The sequence below is a fragment of the Telopea speciosissima genome, chromosome 4 (genome assembly GCF_018873765.1).
Source record: "Telopea speciosissima isolate NSW1024214 ecotype Mountain lineage chromosome 4, Tspe_v1, whole genome shotgun sequence".
NCBI classification, from domain to species: Eukaryota; Viridiplantae; Streptophyta; class Magnoliopsida; order Proteales; family Proteaceae; genus Telopea; species Telopea speciosissima.
Genome location: NC_057919.1, coordinates 60,338,509 through 60,359,067, shown reverse-complemented (window position 1 = coordinate 60,359,067; position 20,559 = coordinate 60,338,509). Strand labels below are relative to the sequence as shown.

The following is a 20,559-nucleotide window of genomic DNA, read 5'->3' as shown; positions in this document are numbered from 1 at the left end:
GGATGTCTTAGTTGCAGGTTACTAAACCAAGGCTAAAATAGGAGATTTAGGGAAGCAGGGAGTGGGTCTAGGGTTGAGGAAGAAACAAAAAATTAAAGAAGAAGAAATCGAAGAGGGAAAGAGAGACAGGACGCCATAGCGTAGGTCGATATGCACAGACCTCCAGCGCCAGGACGCCATGGCGACGTCATGACAACTATGATATGCATTGTATTTCTTGTAGGATCTCAGATCCTGCCAGTCTGTCAAAACCCCGGAGTTGTGAAGAAGGTGCTACTTTAATACCTAGTTGTAGCGAGACAAGCACCACGAGCCGTGCCAGGGTGGTGGGGGGGGCGTTGGATTCCCGAACATTTCTGTTTTCTCCTTATTTTATTTACTGGCTAAAATTTCGACCACGCAGAACCCTATTCACTAAAATTTCATTTAACTTTCTCTAAACTTAAAAATCTTTCAAGAAGCTCTGATCACGTGTCCCAATCAACAATCTTCAAAGCAATATCCCTGTAACCATAACCCCTACAAGGCCATTCCTACTAACAGCTTAGTTATTGATAAGTCCTTTTACTGTACTTTCCCATCACCTTCCTAAAAACCTTGCCACTTGATATACTCTTATCTTCGTAAAGCACCAAATCGACAGCCCCATCTGCCATTACCAATTTACCAAAAACCTTTTCATCCAATTTTACGTCACTTCCCCCCCCCCTCCCCCGCCCCCACCACCCCCACAAAAAAAAATCTTGAACCAAGTGGTAATTCTCCATTGATGCTTAGTCTTCCTGAATCAGACCATGTAATCAGAACTAAATTCATCAGTAAGTGTAAATTTGGGCTTCTAAATGGGTTCTCATGAGCATAAATGACACCATCTCTTTATTTTCCTGCTATTTGAGATTTTCCAAATCAGGACACCATCATTTTACTCTTCTTAGTACTCGACAATTTCTAAGAAGTCAGTTTTCTATTAAATTTGAGGATTCTTATTTTCCTGCTTGTCACATGATAAAGTTATGCAGATACTAAATCATCAGAAACCCAATCAGATGCTTCTATGCAGATTCAAGATGCAGAGGTTTTGGGGAGCTTTGCACATGTAGAAATCAAAACCTAAATATAATTATCAAACAAATTTATTTCGGTTCTAAGATGCAACATATTTATTTCGGTTAAAGTGGAAGGATGTGTGCGGTTGTGAGCCTTTTTCCTAATGCATAGATACAAACTTAAAAAAATATATATATATAAACAAAAATCCCTATGAGAGGGGGGGAAAAACAGAATCAAGCAAAATGCTATTATTTTCAAAGCCCACCTTCAATTTATCAAAAGAGGCTGTAATTTTTAACTCCATCTTCTTCTGTTTCAGTGCCCAATTTTCTTCCTCAAGCAGCTTCCTTTTCTGCCAGTCCATAATCCACTTCTCTGAGGTGGTGTACATCAGAGATGGCGGAGTCTCAATAGATAATGACTTTTCATCCTCTTCTTCCTCTGGAGACTTTTCCAGCATGGTAATTGGATCCCTATTGAGGGAAACCATCTTGCATCCATCTGAAGCAATTTGCTTTTGAATCACAGATCCCCTTTGATCATCTGAACTGCAATTTCCACCAACAACAGAAGCATCAGTAAAACTATTGGAAACAAAAGGCTCAGATTTTGAACTGTGTTTTCCCCCCTGTGAGGCATACATGGTTAATGGATAGACATCCTTCGGGAGCATCGGCATATGAGGTTCAACTCCTTTCCCTGAATGTCTGTTCTGCTCTCTCAATGGAAAAGTGGGCGGATATTTATCTGCATGTTGACTTGCTTGCACAACAGGAGTCTCCACCTTAAACAGTTTGATTACTCTATCGCCATCATCATAAGTTTGAGACTGATTTAAAGTATTTTCTTCTCTTTCTGAGACTTGTTCATGCTGAAACAAAGTTGCAAATGTTCCCTTGGTAGCCTCATTATGAAAGCTGCTTCCTGTCCAGATTCGGTCTCCCTTTCCCACTTGTTGATGCCCATGGTCAGGATCATCCTTATCATGAATATTCTCAGATGAAATCCTACTACTGTTCATTGGGGATTCAGATTCCAAGATCGTAGCCACACCGACCTGTGATTCTGCTGTTGCTTGGGTCCGCATTTCAGCCTCAAGTTTTTTTGTCACAGACAGAATTCGTTTGCTTTCTTCAGCTAGCAGTGACCGCTCAGCAGGTTGACCCTTTTGTTTCTTCATCTTCTTTGTGTTCACCGTGTCCTTTGATGAGGAGTCTCTATCTATTGGACTTCCAGTGGATGAGGACCCTGGAGGAACTTTTTCAGCTTCTTTTATATCATTTGTTCTTCCAGATCCAACCCCTGCTTCAATACTGTTACTAGGCCCCATTAAGGATGTATCTTTCCCTCCATGGTCAATCAGTTCCTTACGACCTCCATCTGCACTGCCACCTGCTCTGACAAGTACATAAATTAAGGAGTTGTTAATCATATAAAGGATAATCAAAGTGCAGAAGTACCGACCTTCTTTTGGATAGCTTTCTCCAATCGCAATTTCAAGATGCAGTTTCCTAGGAACCATTCCATTTCTATACATAAAAGACAGCTACTTAAGAGATTGGATCAGAAACAAAAACTGCAGTGCATTATTTAATTTTCTTAAGAGGCTAAAAACTAGGCATTTTGGGGTGAGTGACATGCCTGAATGCTAAAAATACAAGGCACTGGGCTCTGAGTTGTTTCAACTGTTGTTCCTTGAAAGGCATCCCTGAGACAGCAGGAGGCTGAGACATTGGATTTTTTCCTCTATCTCGAGAAGAACCACCATGGGCCATACTCATTTCCATGTTACTGTTTGTCTCGCAACTCTGTTGACACACAGATACCATCTTAGCAAACTGAACATTAACAACTAAAATAAAGTAAAAATGCAGTACAGAAAAGTACAGTCCGATTTATTTTTGGTAATTAAATTATTTTTAAACTTTTCTGGTTTTAAATTTGTTTTGCCTGCAACAAATTTTTGAGAAAAAAAATAGGACTAATACTTAGTAATTGACTGTTCACTTATGGAGTTATTGTTGCAAGTTGTAACACTTGTACACTTGTACGTGTATGGTGTACGTGTAGTAGTAAGTTGTAACATTTTGCATTTAACAACATTAAATTATTTTTCTTCATTTGTAAATTGCAACTGCATATATTAGTTGTTTTCATTTATTTTTGCATGTTATAGTACTAAATTATGTGCAGCATAGGCCATATTTGAGAAATATACAGCCAAGGTACACCATACAATGTCTAGGGTACGAAACCAAACTAACATTTTGAGTGTGTTTTTTAACAATCTAAAGGTTCCATTGTGTTTAGGATGCTTAATTAGGGTCTCCAAAGTTTCGATCCAATATCAACAGGGCATACCCAGTACACGAGGCTCCTGCCACTGCAGGGTCTGGGGAGGGTCATAATGTAGAGTCCAACTCACGTTCATGTACGTGAGCGTACGAGAACGGCTCATAGCCGTCAAGATGGAATCCATCCTGTGGGACCCACATGTGGTGGATTCCATCTTGACGACTGTGAGCCGTTCTCATACGTGAACGTGAACGTGAGCCCAACTCCATAATGTAAGCAGCCTTACCCCTGTTTTTGCAGAGAGGCTGTTTCCAGAGAAGTTTTGATTCAAAATATGAAAATTTGACCACCGAAATGGTCAAACGAAACCAACAACCATAATGTGCAGAGTTTTGACCAAAATTCGGTGGTTTCGGGAAATATTTCGATTTCGACGAAGGTCAAAACCTTGGTCAACCCCGACTTCTTGAACGTAGGCAAGAAGTGCCTCAAAAGACATCCTTGATGGCTGCCAACAACTACAGAAGTGAGATGTCCACATATTGACTATAACTTGCAAATTTATTTGCCGGAACTGTTGCACTCTTTTGAAGAATTTTTTTGCCGAATTCAGCTCATATTCTTTTTTGCAGGATACTGAACCCAAGCAAGTTTGGCCATGTAGGCCCGAGCCCGCCCTGAGCCCAAACAAGACCTGGGCTGAGATACCCTGGCCCTGAGAGTGGGTCAAAGCTGCGAATTTTTAGCTCCGAGTCAGGGATGGGTCGGGCCAGGGTTGAGGCCTTGGGTTGAGCTCCGGCCTGGCCCAGCCCCTGCATCTCCCTTCCTCGTTTCCATAGTCGGGGCAAATCAGGGTCAGCCTGGCCCAGCCCTGAGGGCAGGTCACTGTTGGATTTTTCAGGCCCTGAGTCAGGGCCGGGCCGGGCCTAGGCCCAGCTAAGGGGACTCAGGGTTGGATTTGGGCTTTAAAAAGCCCGGCCCAACCCGACTCTGTTTCTGGATTTTTCAGGCCCTGATTCACTTTTTTTACTAACTTGGCAGAGGTAAGGTAAAGATACTTGGCTGAGCCAGGCCTGGACCTTGACTGAGACGAAAGCTTCAATCAAACAGGAAAAACTTACAAACTCAACCACCTTGTAATCCAGAAAGAGAATTTTCAAAAGCCAAGATCGCAAATTACCTTTAGAGCAACCATCAAAATCATGCTTGATCTTCTCCACTGGAAGAGCTTTTACTTTCTTTGAACAAATGAGTATGAAGGAGACAAGTGAGATTTCTTATAGCTCTCAAGTCAATTCATCAAAATTGTATCTCAAGTTCTCAACTATTTAAGTTCAGAGGGAAATTTTCTTTCACTCCCCTGAACTCACACTCTATTTACTCAAACTCCCCTGTCAGAAGTTTCACCTCTAATTCCCCCAAAACAGTGAACTCTTACATCTTCTTCTCCCTTGTTTTTTTGAAATGGCCAGATCACTCATCCCATAACCTATTAACCGGTTCTCAAATCTCAATCCTTCCAATATTTATTTTTTATTATTTATTATTTTATCATTCAATGTTCATTTGTTCCTTCTTCGTCCTCGTCTTCTTCTTGTTCTTCTTCTTCTTCGTGCAAGCTCTCATCTCTCTCCCCAAACCCAGTCCTCTTTTGACCGCACCCCCACCCATGAGAATGACATAGCCCAAACCCCAACGATAACACACACACACCCCCAATGTTGGATTGGAAGAGTTTAATCGAGTTCCCATTGTGTACATAAAGAGATTACGACATTGAATCAATAAACCGTAAATATATGAAGACCTGATGCACATTATCTGTCCTTTTTATCTTTTCATCCATTTCTCTTTTGCCCCTTTTTCTGTTTTGTAGTGATCATTATCAGTTGTGGAATAGACCCAGAAAAGAAAAGGATCAAGCTGGAATTCGGATTCAAGTTCCCATTTTGTACATAAAGAGATTAAGACATTGAATCAATAAACCGTAAATATATGAAGACCTGATGCACACTATCTGTCCTTTTTATCTTTTCATCCATTTCTCTTTTTCCCCCTTTTCTGTTTTGTTGTGATCACTATCAGTTGTGGAATAGACCCAGAAAAGAAAAGGATCAAGCTGGAATTCGGACCTTAGAGAGAGAGAGAGAGAGAGAGACGTTACTGGGTCTGCAAGACTGCAAAACTCTTGAGGAAGCACTCGTTTCCCTTTAAATAACGAGATAAATACATTTATTCATTTATTAATTGACATACCCCAAACACAACGAAAATCCCAGATCTCTTGAGAGATAAATATAAACTCCCTTTATCCTAATTTAGTTGATGAGTTTAAGTGTTTTGATCAAGATCAATTTAGATCTTTAAGAAATATGAATAGTCTCTTCTTCTCTAAAAAGTGTAAACAGTTTATGACCCCTGGAATTGAGAGAGATTTTGCACCGTTGACCGGAAATTGATGGTAACTGGGGAATCAACGGCCACAAGTTTAAAACTTGCAAGAGCTTCCCATGTTTGTCAACGTCACATCACTCAACAATCATCATCCATCTTAACCCGCCCTAACTTGCAGCAGTAGGTGGGTACAGGATTTGCAGGGTGGGTGGGGGTGGTCGCTGGGGTGGGATGGGGGTGCGGTCAGAAGAGCCGGGGCTTGGGGAGAGAGATGAGAGGTTGCACGAAGAAGAAGAATGATAAATAAATAAAAAATACACATTGGATTATTGGAAGTGGTGAGAACAGGTTAATAGGTTAATGGGAGGGTAATTGGCAATTTTAAAATAGTAGGGGAAGAGAAGAGGTAAGAGTTCACTTTTTGGGGAGAATCAGAGGTGAAAGTTTTGATAGGGTAGTTTGAGTATATAGAATGTAAGTTTATGGGAGAGAGAAATTTCCCATTCAGATCATCAACAACCTCCCAAAATTTCCGCCAACATACACCTAATATTTGAAATCTGAAGGTAAATATTTCAAAATCAGCATAGTATTTCTCATTCCGTTGGAATCAAAATTTGCCAAAATTGGCGAGATAGCTAAAATTTTGAGCAAAAACCTGTCAAAATTTCGGTGAAATGTTTCTTTTTCCCCACAGTTCAAAATCACCCTCCTCCGGTAGAAGTATTGAACATTGTATAACACCCACCAATGGACCAACAGACCTAGATTAACCAAGGTAATTTCTAGGCTTTAACTTTCCAATTGATCTCAAATAAATATCACAACAGAAATTCCACTTTCATAGATCTTTTTTAGCTGCTTGAAGCACAATGATCATCCTACTCATAGAGTCATAGATTGAGCTACAAATTCTAGTATTTCTGATTGGTAAAATAAATATTTTGGTTACAAGTAAATTAATAGGTGATAATACATACTTCTATGAGTAACAATGAATATTAAGATTATCTATGCAGAAAAGAAATTCCAGGGCATTTAATTATCTTTTCAGAGAGAGATTTGATTAGCTTTTTTCCCCTTGATAAATGGAATTTGATTATGGTATAGTCTTGTACCTTATAAAATGATCTTTTAAAACTTCCTAAAAAAAAATTTTGATAGAACCTAGAGTGACGACGGAGTACCTGAACCATCTTACTGGAATTGGTCCCAGTATTTAAAACACCTTGATCCTCTTCTAAGACCCTTCCACCAGATAATGCCTCTTCCTGACGACCGGATGAACAAAATGAAGCATCCAGACCTTTCTCAGAAACACTTGGCTCTACATCTTTTAAGAATCCAGGTTTCCTAAGTTCAGAATGAATAGCAACTTTGGTAGAAGCGAACTCAACTGCAGGAGATTTCATGGGCATATCACTAGCCAACATGTCATTGCACTTCTGCAGTAGCTGAGATCCGGAAGAAGCCTCCACATTTCTCTCCTTGTACATCTTTGACGCCAAATCATGACTGTTGAAAGAACTGTTAAATGGCATTGGTGCAGAGAAACCTGGCCTTACTATTGGGTATGAAACAAAAGCACCAGGCATGCCTCCATTAATGTTGCCAACGCCACCTGAGATGGCGGTGTAACTGTTTACTGGTCCAAGGGACCTTCCAGGAACCCCAAGTTCAGTCTCATTACCAAGAGATTTCTCTCCAATTTGTTGTGCCAATTGGGACATGGAAGTTTCAGCTGTTGAACTACTTGAAACAACATTAACAGGAAACATAGAGCCTTGAGAATTTTCTGTTTTTAACCCCACTTTATTCTGATTCCAGCCACCAGAACGGAGAATTTCATGTCTGGACAGTTGCATGCCACCTTTAGGTAGTCCTAAGGCACCCTGAGCAGAAGAGACTTCTACCTCTTCAGGGTATTTTGGAGTTGGAGCCCAACCCATTGAATTGGTGGTTTTTGTTTTATCACCTGGCCCTTTCATTAAACTCTGATTCTCTTGCTTGGTCGTAAATATTGATCCTAATCCACCAGAAAACGATGACAGAGTATTAATGTGACCACTACTCTGAACAGGATTGTGTTCACCACCTTTAAGAGTGAAACTGCCTTCAACATCGCCCTTGTTCATCAGCTTCCCCTTCATCACATTGGAATCAATGCTAGGCCTATCTAGTGGCTGGTGGTTGTCATTATGAGCTTCTATGGCTGATGTTGAGTCTGCTCTCTTTCTCTTAGCACCAGCTTTCTTAGTATCTTTTCGATGTCCCTGTTTATCTGGTTTTGCTGTATCACGCCTTTCCTGTGAGTTTGCAGATCTGGTGTCAAGACTGGACGGACTTTCATGATCAAACGATTTACCGCTTCTCTGAGATGCAGATCCTTGATAAGCATCATGTCCCACATTTTCAGCCCTGCTTGGATCAGCAGATGGCCTGTTCGGAACAATTGCCTCAAGCCTTCCCATCTCATTCTCAGGAAAACCAGCTTTAGACTCTTTCAGAACCCCTATCCCCTGGCTTGACCCTCCATAAACATCATCTTTTATCTTTCCACTTGATCCAGCATGCCATGCACCTAAAGATATGTCACTGGGACCTAGTGATGACTGATCAAGCTTATCCTTGTCCACAGACCTTGCAACTCCAGAATCTCCCATTTGTGTTCCACCAGTCATAGGAAGACGTGATGACTTCAACGCCTCAATGTCAAGACCATTTTGCTTGATTACGGTTTCCATGGCCCTGGCATATAGAAAATCAGGTTAAAAATTTTATCAGGAGGTGAAAATAATCAGGGCATAGATATATCAAATCTTCCGCTAAATTGACAAAAGGAGACATTGAGTCTAATTGGCATCAATCATCACCAAAACCATGCAGTTAAGACGTCGAGGATGTCACAGCAAAAGATATATATATCAACTGGCAAACATAAAAATATTAAAGAGCTAACTGATAAGAACAAGAACCACTGTGACTTTGTATTAACGAAGTAGTTTCCTGCTACTGAATGAATCATGAATGAAGAAATGGGACCTTCAGAAAAGAAGATGTCATGACACCTAACATGGAAATTCAAAGTTTTACACTTCAAACACTACCTCATTTTCTATCTGATATTATATCAAAATAACAGATTGGGTATTCATATATTTGTGACCTACTAAATAGAGATAGCTCGAGTAGAAATGACCCGGACGATTACATTATTCAACAAGATACCACACGTTATAAATATGTACAAAAGGTTAGTGTGGCGGAAGTTAAAGAAGCCTTAAGAAAGATGAAAGCAGGAAAGACACCAGGCCGAGATGAGATTCTAATAGAAGTGTGGAAATCCCTAGGAGGTTGTGGGGTATATTGGTAAACCAATTTGTTTAACAGGATTTTGAATGCAAGGAAGATGCCAGATGAAAAGAGGAGAAGCATTGTAATCCCGATCTACAAAAATAAAGGTGATATCCAAAGCTGCAATAACTATAGAAGCATAAAGCTTATGAGTCACGCACTGAAACTTTGGGAGAAGGTTATTGAAGCTTGTTTGAGAACAGAGATCCATATCTCGGTGAACCAATTTGGCTTTATGCGAGGAAGATCCACAACTGAAGCTATCTACTTATTGAGGAGGCCTATGGAAAGATATAGAGATAGCAAGAAGGATCTCTATATGGTCTTTATTGACCTAGAAAAAGCCTATGACAGAGTCCCTAGAGACTTCATCCGACAGGTGCTAGTGAAAAGAGGGGTATCGAGTACATATGTGGAGATAATAAAAGATATGTATGAGGATGTGGTGACTAGTGTGAGATCTGTGGGAAGTCGGGTTAAGGAATTCCCAATTACGATTGGGCTACAGCAGGGATCAGCCTTAAGCCCTTATCTTTTTGCACTTATCATGGACGACCTAACCAAGAGCATTCAAGACGAGGTCCCGTGGTGTATGCTCTTCGCCGATGATATCGTTTTGGTGGATGAGACACAAACAGGGATTAACGTGAAGTTAGAGCTTTAGAGATCAACCTTGGAAACAAGAGGCTTTAAGATTAATAGAACAAAAGACGAAGTATATGATGTGTAATTTTAGTCACACTATGATGGATACTGACATGGTGCGAATTGAGGAAAGAGGGATACCGCAAAGTGACTATTTTAAATATCTGGGGTCAATCATAAATAAAGAAAGTGACAGAGGATGATGTTTCATAGAGAATTAAAGTGTGATGGATGAAATGGAGAGGTGCGTCCGGAGTGTTGTGTGACCGACGTATTCCTTTAAAGCTTAAAGAAAAGTTCTATAGGATTGTTGTACGACCGGCTATGATGTATGGAGCAGAATGTTGGGCAGTTAATAAATGTTATATTGAGAAGCTTTATGTAGCAGAGATGAGGATGTTAAGTTGGATGTGCAGAAAAACTAGGAAGGATAAAGTAAGGAATGAACATATTAGAGCTGACTTGGGAATTGCCCCAATCAACGACAAGCTCTGAGAGAGTCGTTCGAGGTGATATGGTCATGTTCACGGAGGCCTATGTACGCCCTAGTAAGGAGTGATATGACCCAGATTGAAGGAGCAATAAGAGCTAGGGGCAGGCCTAAAATGACCATAGGAGAAGTTGCGAGGAAAGACATGCATAGTCTAGGTCTTGTACCAAGTATGACCGCAGTTAGAGCCTATTGGAGTGCAATGATCTATGTAGCAGACCCCATTTAGTTGAGATTCACCTAACTTGCTGGGCTGTGCCTCTTTCCTCTTACTTTCATCTTTCACCTTTCATTTTTCTTTTATTTTCCATCTTTCATTTGTCATTTACCATTTTTCATTACTCATCTCATTTCCTATCCCTCTTTTCCCATCTCTTTGTCCCCTTTTTTTGTTTAGACCTCAGGTTTACCTACTTCGTTTGTTTGGATCCATGTATCCGACCCCATTAAGTTGGGATAAGGCTGAGTCTGTTGTTATTGTTGTTGTAGATTAGGTATTTATAAGCCTCTTATCAAAATAACAGATTGTGTATCCATAAGCCTTGCCTGTCCCACCATGAAAATGAAGATAGCAACTCGATGACTACTCTCTGTTTTTCTCGTCAACTGAAAATTTCACTGAAGACAAAGGAAATACAATGATCAAAGGCTAACATACCAGATTATAAAATGTACAACTCTGGAATCAGAGCACCCTTGTACAAACTCTCAAATCTCAATAGACTCCCCGATGCATTAGCCATTAGTCAGCTACTTAACTAGATAAATAAGAACCAGTCTGGACTCTGGAAGTCCAAGCCAAGCTTGTGAGATCTGTCAGGCCCAATCCAAAAGCATCTATTTGTCCAAGTTTATGTCATTGGTACAGGAGAGAGAGACTTGTATTTTTTTCCAACTTATTAACTATTCGTTAAATGAGCCTAGTGAGCAGGCCTTATTGGTCTTTAGAGAAGTCTATGTAAGTATTTAAGTTGCTTTATAAAGAGTCCTAGTCAAAGTAATAGCCATGTTCCTTACAGGAGTTTATTTTGTTCTAAGAAGTTTCACATATGAGTAATGACTTACGAGATACACCCATGATTGAGAAGTTTATAAAAGTAGAACAGTCACAAGTGTTAACCAGTCCATAAGAGGATCGCAAACTTCAGGTCCAGCAACAGTAAACACTTCGATCGGTTCTCAGATTTGCAGAAAATTTCAGAACATTAAAATAAAAACAAGAAATCAAAAAAGGGAAGAAGAAGATAGGGTAGTCTCTCTCAGACTCGGGTCTCTCACCCACAGTCTCTCACCGTATTTTGGTTTCTCACCATAGTCTCTCACAGACCAAAAGACAAAGCTATGTTTTTTTCTCAATTTCATTAATCAAATTCGTGTACAAGGCTGTAAACCTTTACAAACTTATATAGTAGACTCAAAAACAGACTCAAACACTAAAAAGGAAAGGCCTAACCCAATCCTTAAGTAATAAGGTAACATAAACTTATTAGGAAACTAAAATAATAAAAGAAACCAACTCAAAACAGAGTTCGTCATGCCACCAAAGTTCTTTAAAGAGAACGCTCCACACTTTGAAGACTGCATTCCTAACAACCACGAGCTGCCCGAGTACTGTTATGGTTTGAAGACAGATGTTCACCATACAAAGTTGATTCCTTCATTTGCAAAACAAGCATGGGATAATTGATGTAGATAAAAGTCATCTAGAGGGCTTATTTTAGTGGAAATAAGCTTTGTTTGCATTGGCCCAATGCATACATAACCCAGCTATTCCCCCTCTGTCTACCACCATCTAGACAAAGCTTTCATAAGTGAGAGGCTTCTTTTCACCCTCTTCCTCTGTCTACCACCAGCTATTCCCTGCTCTTATGATTTGATGGTGTTTTGCTACTGATTGGTGCTGTCTGATTCCAGATTTTAATAGAGCTGACTGATCTTTCATCTACTGTTATAATCCCATTAATAGGTAAGGTCGAACCAAGATTTAATTTCAGTTTTTATCATCTCAGCAGATGCTCTGTTTTCTGGTCCCTTTCAGCCAACGGTGTTCATCCTATAAAACCTTATACCCTGCCCTGTTTCACCAGCAACTTTAGGACAACATAGGCTCACCCAAGACCCCTTCTTGACCACAGTTTGGGACCCTCCTGATTTCTGATTTGTGAGATATTTAAAAATCTCTCTCTTCTCAGTTTTCATTAATTCAGATTTGGGGTTTTCCAAATTAATTATAATTCGACCATCTGATTTCTACAATACTTAAGGGCTTAGATTTAAACTACTGAGATTGAGGTCTGATCCAAATTTCAGTCCAATCTATTGGTTGGATTGAATTTAATTTCAGTTTTACCGTTTCTGAGATCTCCGCCTGTAAGACCACAGTTTCCTAATTACTCCCAAACCGCTCATAATCATTCCCATCTTTTGAAGGGTTCTTATCCTCCCTATTAACTATTGTTTCCTAGAGTTTGGTGTTATTCTGAGAGGTTTGAGTTTTCGGGTTTCTGAGTGGGGTTTTTGAATTGGGATCCTATCCAGGAGGGTTTTAGAGTTGTTCCTACCTATCCCCCCCCACCACCATTTATGATCTATCAACTCTCTCTCCCTCCCTCCCTCCTCTATCTTCTTCTTTATTCACTATCCATTTTTCTTATCCCTTCTCTCTTCTGTTTTTCTTTCTTTCGTATTATATACTAAGAAATGCAGACAGGCAAAGTTTATTCATTTGAATAGGCAATAAAGGTCAGCCATTCTCTTTTCCAACCAACAGGTAAGTTGACATTAGTTTTTCTTCTCAACTCTGTTCTCTAGTTCTATATATTCAAGTTGATTAAACTGCTTGAATCAGATCTCATTCCTAATCGACCTGCAACTATCTTTCATCTTTATTTCATTCATCTACCACTGCATTTAGTTCATCGGCACCTTACCTATTTGATTAGGAACCTTTTTCATTCTTCAAGTAGGACCAGAATTGTTACCCTCTTATTGGATTTGGGATTCTTTTGCCTTGGCCTATGCTTTCCCTCACTTTTTGTGCCTTCACTGTCTGGACATTCAAACACAGCCATAAAGAATTGGGTCTTCATACCAAGGAAAAAAGGCAACGGAAAGAAGTTTATTGAACATTCTAAGAACAGACTACTCCTGCAGGTGTGAACTGTGCAAACAATCAACAGAAACTCATGAGTTTCTTCCATGCAAGAGCTTAAACATGAATCATATGTTTTCCCCTTCCATAACACAACTCTCAAGTACTCATACAAATAAGAAAGGCATTCTAATATGAAAAAAATGTAGTACTGAATCAACATAATCACAATGTTATATATTGTGAAATCAAACTTATCCCAAATAAATCAATAATCAGAATGGAATTTGAAATGCTCGGAAACATATCCAATATAGCAAAACCAAGAAAGATTACGCATTCCTCCAAAAAATGATAATGGTGATAAGATTGTTTCACCTTGATATTACTTGATATGGCAAGGACTGTTCCTTCCCACTCATCCTCATGTGCTGGCATATCTGATACACTCAAAGCAAATAGAAAAATCCATAAATATATTATTTAAAATTCGTCAAAAATGATCAATCAGCTAGCACAATTTCCAAATTAAGCTACTCAAATCTACCACGTATAGTTTCATTGCCAGTTTCGCAGGCTCATCTTTTGATTCCTGAATAAGTTTTTGCAGAAACTTCGCTGCCTCCATTTCGACATGTTGTGAAGATGCCATCTCATTATAACTGCAATAAAAGACAAAATCACCCATTTCAAATCAAGACCGTATAAAGGGAAAATCTGCCCTTTGCAAAGTGCAGACACAACAATCTGTTATGATTAATAGGTCATTTCAGCTCAAATAATATAGCCTAGGGTTTCAGACACTTCCACCATACATTTCAGGTTTTGTGTGGCTCTCAAAATCGGTATTCCACAATTATTACAAGTATCTCAGCTCGAGCAGTTATTCGTTGTTAGGAAACAAAATCAAAAGGAGAGGAGGGGGGGAAGTGCCGTCCAACGTTTCTTGGAACCGTAAATCAGAAAGAAATGTAAATTTTAATACTGACGGGATCTCAACAAGCTAAAATAGTTGACCATCAGGGAAAAATGAAACACTACCCTCTACCTAAAAGTCCAGCCACGCTCCCGACATGAACCAAAACCAAATCGCCATGAATTCTCCTCTACACAATTACGAAGAAAACACAGACGAAAACAGAAATCTGCCTAGAAGAATAGCTAACCGAGTTAAATTCATAGGAAAGCTCGACTTAAGTTCCTATGTTCCTAAATTCAAACAAAACAGGATTACCTGCAAATGTCGCGAATGTGACCCACGCTCCTCCTGTGTTTGCTTATACTGCTACCCTTGGGAAGAAACGAGGGACGGGGACGATATAAATCAAGCAAATCATGTCCCACGAGCTACCAAATTACATGGACACGAGGGTTTTTCACCGTAGATCCTCAAAATATGTCACAAACCGATACCATTTGGAAAATTTGCCTGGGTTTTAGATTTAGTATCAAATCTTTCCCGGGGTTTATATCCAAAAAAACAAAAAATCAATCCCGGATTTTGGGGTGTGATGTTTTGTTTGATCAAACGGTATGACCTTTAATCCTTTTTTTGGTTAAGATAACCTTTAATCTTTCATTTAACTAAAATACATAAAGAAAAGAAAGGGCGTTCTCTCTCTGAGAGTCGGCATAGTTAGTAAATCCGTGTATTATACATGGATCCAAACGTTTAAATAAAAAACGCCCTGTATGCCGTATAAGTCATCGAATCCGAATAAATATCCATATGGAAAGGGTTAACGTATTATACACATATAAAATGTGAATTATATGTGTATAATACATTTAGTTATTAAAAAAAACTTATATATATATAAACTCTAAAATAAACCAATCTAACGGATAGCAAAGAGTCCCAAACCAAACCCTCGTCCCTCTCTTTGAGATGGTCTATCCGAGAACAAACGGCAAACCCTGGTTCTTCCATTGTTCTCCACCTCTTCTTCCTCTTCTTTTGCCGGCGGTGACTCACAGTCACGAGTCACGAATTGTGGTTCTTTTGTTCTTCTTCTTTATTGTTGTTAGGAGCCGATGAATGGTCTCCATCAGATCCTTGGGATCGCATATATGCATTTGTGAAGGATTTGATCAATGGAATAGTAAGGCTTCCATCATATCCTTGATTCATTTTTTTTTTCTTATGTATGATCATTGCACTGGTTCTTCTGTTCTTCTTTTATTCTTATTTATGATCAATGGGATACTCTGTATGGCTTCTTTCTTGTTGCGTCAAGAAACCTCGAGGTCCTCGGGTCCACCCATGGGCGGTGCCTGCATAGAATAGCAAATGGGCAAGGGTGAGGCACGCCCAGCCGCGGGGCGCCGGCAAGGGACTCTCCTATGCCTAAGTCAAGTCTCTTTCTAGCAAACTGATGAAACAATGAGGGTTCTCAAAGTCTTGATCCCTTTGTATGGGGTATTACCTTCCCTTTTATAGGGTTTTATCTCTTTGTGGAGTTGTGCCAATATAAAGGTCCTGATGTGACCAATGGAGAAGCCTTCCTCAGGAGAGGAGTCGGAATGTTTCTTCTGTCTCTAATGTGGAGAGTCCTATATGGAGAGTTCATTTGTGGAAAGTCTCGTATGGAGAGTTCTTATATTGGGGTGAGGTCCCCTATGAGCGTGGGAACTCATTTTTTGGTGTGCATCATGAGATGCTCATAAATGTGATGGAGATTGGTGGTTGTTCTTGGAGAGTGGTATCGTCCATTTGGAGAGTGATACTGCCCACTTAGAGAGTGGTATTACCCACTTGATCACTGTTTTTGATGGCTGAAGATGTGTTTTAGGCCTTCCGCCATACGGCTACCCCTATTGAGGGGTGATGTTTTGGGGTGTATAGGGTTGGCGATGATAGGTTGATTGATCTGATGGGCGTGCCAACTTCTTCATGCTTCTATGAGGGGTCCGATGGTTCCCATTGATAGATCAGGGTAGCAATGTGAAGGTGTACACTACTAAATATAAAAGAAAATCAAAGCACCCAACGATACTTTAATCTTATACAGATTTGCAAGCGTGGGTAAATATGTATCAAATTCCATAAATGTATACAAAAAGCTCAAATGTTTGGCCCAGTCACATCTAAATCATAACCATTTTTAAGATTAATGCTCATACTTCATGAGCAAGAAACGTAAAAGCCAAGATAAGAGAAACCTACATAGTTTATTTTCTTTAAGGTCAAACCCATTGAGAAAGCTTCTTTTAGGGGCCCAAATATCTACTATTGTAGCAGTTTTGCACAATTTGAAGGGTTTCAAGTATATTCAATTCTCACATGAATCTAGGTTTGTTAACCAATCAAACTATATATTTAGGCACATCAGTAAATGCTATTATTGTGTTTATTAGGTGTACATACCTGTTGGACAATGAATATATGCCCGTATTTTTGCTCCCGAATTTTTACAAAGTAATCGTATTAAACATGTACCGTATCATTGTCATATGCATTTTATTGCGTCATATTTTTAAAAAAAATATTATTATTGTATTGTTTGTTTATTTGCCGTATGTATCCATTCCCGAACTTACTAACTATGTGTGGCCCGTGCATTAAAAGCACATACGGACGCATCTATTGGGTGGTATTTTCGCCTTTCAAGGGATGGAGAGTCATTTTGTGTCAAAATGTATATTTTAGACACGTAAGGGGTTGCACTGTATTTAGGAAAAACCTCAGGGGGTCATCATATAATTTTTCCTAAATAAAAATTTAGGATTCAAGAAGGCAGCCCAAAACGGCTAGCTACAAAACAAATGTTACTATATAATTTAAAGGGGCCGGTTTTCATGCACGGTCGTGTATAAGAGGAATCTTTTACACTGGATTTGAGTAACCGTCAGATTAAAGCATTTTAATCTGAACCGTCGAAGGATAACTTCCCTTATACGGTTATCTTTTAGTTACTTTTTTAAATACAAGTAATGATTTTATTTTTATCAACAATAATTTAAAAAAATACAAAACACGTCTCTTCAACTCCCTTGTTCATTCATTCTCTCTCCTCTTTTCCGTTGAACTCTCTCCGTTCAACGTCTCTCCTCTCTTCGCTCACAATGATCAAACCCTTGCGCCAACAGTACAACGGCTCTCTCACGCCGGCGACGGTCTCCCGTGACGGAGCACCCTCACGCCCGCACATTATCCAACAGTGCAGGGCGAATCGAACTTCTTGGTTTTAAAACCCCTACTCAATCTTTGCGAAAACAGCAGAGTTCCTCTTCTTCGCAACACTAATTTGGAGAGAAATCCATATTTCAATCCATAATATATATAGATAGAGAGAGAGAGAGAGGGAGAGATCTCAACAGCACGGATTGGAAGAACCTTCACCTTCCCAAATAGCAGCCGGATTCCTCTTCTAGCCGCGGGGAAAAAAGCTTCCACGGCAGTTCGAGAGCGAGGAGTGGAGATCGCCAGGGAGAAGAGGAAAAAAAAGAAAAAACAGAGAGCATAAAAGGAGAGCAGAGAGAGTGAACCCGGAGGAGGGAATGAAAAGGATCTGAGACAGTGAAGCCGAGGCTTCTCTGAGCCGGGGGAGGCGACCAGCCAGTGTGGTTCTTCATCTTCTTCCCCTTTTTTGTTTTTATTTTCTTCTCTTTGCTTGAATTCCAGCCATGGTTCTCCATCTTCCTTCCATTTTCTGAATTTCTTTCACTCCTCCCCGAACCCATTACTCCCTAAACCCATCTGTTCACCACCATCAACGAATCTCACTCACACCCCAGTCAAACCCATTTTCGTTTTTCCTTCTCTTCTTTACTTCTTCACTTCTCCCTAAGAGCCTATTAGCCAAATTCGGTTTCTGGAAGGGAACAGCCGATGCCTCTCCTCGATGGAACCAAGCAAACAGGGTTGTTCTTGGAGAAATAAGGAGTAGAAAATGATAGCTTACCTGGACCGTGAGAAAGCCCTAAGCAATGGTTTCTTTTGCAAGAGAACGTATTTGAGAGAGGAAGTTGCAGAGAAGGAAACCAAAAGGAAATTATTTTGTTTTTTATCTTTTGCAAGAGAAAAGGAAGTTGCAGAGAACTGGAAAAAATGGATTTTTTATGTTTGGCATGAGAAAAGGGAGTTGCAGAGAAAAAAATGGAAATTGTTTCGTTTTTTTTGTTAATTATTATTGATAAATATAAAAGGCAGTCTTTTATACGTATTTGAAAATGTAACTGTATAGGAGTATATACCTACTTTATCCTTGAACGGTTCAAATTAAAACTCTTAAATCTAACGGTTAATAAAATCCAGTGTAAAAGATTCCTCTTATACACGACCGTGTATGAACCTTTTTGCCTAATTTAAATAAAGGAAAAGATGGGACCACATTCCCGAAGTATTTGACTTCCATGTAATAGTTAATATACAAGAATTTAAAGAAAAAGAAAAAATAAAACATAATATACAAAGTATAAATATGCAATGAAAATCTATAACATGCAAGCCCAAACCCTAAATGTTCACATACTTGTAAATATATAGAAATCCTAAAACACAAGCAAAACCAAATACAATGAAAAACAAAAACCTAATTAATACGATGTAAATATGAACAAATATGCATGAATATTCCTTTATAACAAAGAAGGTAAAATTACAAAAAATTCCCTTATAGTTAAAAAAGACTAGACAAAAACCATGAAAATTGGGAAAAATCATAAAAAAAAAAAAAAAGGAGAGGAAATATGGAAAAGTAAATCAACAATAAAAATATGAGAAAAACACAAGAAAACACAAATTAAACAAAAAACCTAAGTTACCGACAAAACCTTAATTTAATGTAAAAATCACAAGAGAAACAAAGAATCATCCATGAAAAAACATGAATTATAAAGCCCAGATACTTCGTAATGTTTGGACATGAGTGAGGAATCACATAGAATAATAATGTAAATATAATGCCTTAACAACGAGGCCTTCACTATTTTTTAAATATTTATTATGAAATAAAAATATAATTAGTAGAAAAGAAAAGAGAAAAGTTTTCATACACGGCTGTGTAAGCCGTGTATGTGAGAGGGTCTCTCACATCATTTGTTATCATATTTGTCGGTTTTATCCAACCTAGCCTTTGTTGCACATTTAAGGGTAATGGAAATAACATCCCTAGTCTTCTTTATAATATTTACTAGTTACAACATCAAAATATTTCACCAAAATTGTAGCATCCAATAATAGATTAACACCTCCCATGGCTATCCTTCTTCTGTTCTTTGAGTTAGCCAATCTATTACCTTCTTACATCCCATCCACACTGTCACAGCTGTCCATCTTGTTCCTTAGCTTGCTGCAAGTCTTGAAGCAATCCCTGAATCTTCGATTCTTGTGGTGTTCCTAAAAGACCATTATTCATTGAAACCATAATAAATTTAGGGGTAAATTACACATCATCCCTGATTTTCAAACAAAATTCAAGTCACCCCTGGTTTTTGAAAATACTCAAGTCACGGCTTGTGTTAGACCCCAATATGACAAATTAGTCCTTACCGTTAGTTTTATGTTGTTAAGTGATGATATCAGTCAATTAAATAAATTTAAATCCCTAAACTACTCTTGATATCCAAACAGAGATTTTGAAGGGTAGTATTGTAAATTTAATTCTAATGTTTTAATACAAGGGTAAAATGGTCCTTTCACACCAATAACAAACAGCAGACTAACACCATTATTATAGAGGGGGATGGATGAGTATTTTAAAAAATCAGGGGATGATTTGAGTTTAGATTCAAAACCATGGGGTGACGTATACTTTACCCTAAATTTAGAGCAACTTATTAGAACTAAAGCCCGTCCAACTGCGTTCGTTGAAGGCTCATACCTACCATCACAAATAAGAACATGGTTATCCTCTTGTGATAATCTCTGGTAATCATCACATGACAGAACAAAACTTAGATTGGGACATCTAGTGACATTAGTAAAGGAGGATAATAAGTTCATCTCATGGGACCACTTATAGATTAATTGCACAAGGATGGATAGGATTGGGCTTTGCATGTTTGAATAAAAATTATTTTCTAAGCATCCAAATGAAGTAAAAAGTGATAGCAAGCATAACAAGAAGGCTTCGGGTTTTCAGATTTCAGTAATGAAGAAGTGGAAATCAGGGATTCAATAAAAAAACCAAGCCATTATAAATAGAAGTAGCAAAGAAGTTCTGCGCTAAAATTATTTTAGTAGGGCTACAGGAAAAGAAAAATGCCAATGGATTTCAATTTCTTTGGAGCAAAGACA

The 20,559-nt window shown here is 38.9% G+C and overlaps 1 protein-coding gene across 7 annotated transcripts in view; it reads right to left on the bottom strand.

Moving 5' to 3' along the window:
• Positions 1–14,589, bottom strand: part of LOC122659776 (chromatin structure-remodeling complex protein SYD-like) — an 85,759-nt gene extending 71,170 nt beyond the window's left edge. For 5 of the 7 annotated variants that reach the window (XM_043854911.1, XM_043854909.1, XM_043854912.1 and 2 more), the window contains exons 1-7: positions 14,554–14,589; positions 13,867–13,981; positions 13,698–13,759; positions 6,927–8,487; positions 2,692–2,858; positions 2,515–2,579; positions 1,316–2,442 (exon numbers count right to left, since the gene is read on the bottom strand). In XM_043854911.1, the coding sequence (XP_043710846.1) occupies positions 1,316–2,442; positions 2,515–2,579; positions 2,692–2,858; positions 6,927–8,487; positions 13,698–13,759; positions 13,867–13,971 (3,087 nt within the window). In that variant the 5' untranslated portion in view covers positions 13,972–13,981; positions 14,554–14,589. Of the gene's footprint in view, positions 1–1,315; positions 2,448–2,514; positions 2,580–2,691; positions 2,859–6,926; positions 8,488–13,697; positions 13,760–13,866; positions 13,982–14,367; positions 14,414–14,553 lie in introns of those variants that run through there. The other 2 variants (XM_043854910.1, XM_043854915.1) reach the window with 2 other exon arrangements.
• Positions 14,590–20,559: the final 5,970 nt, after the last annotated feature.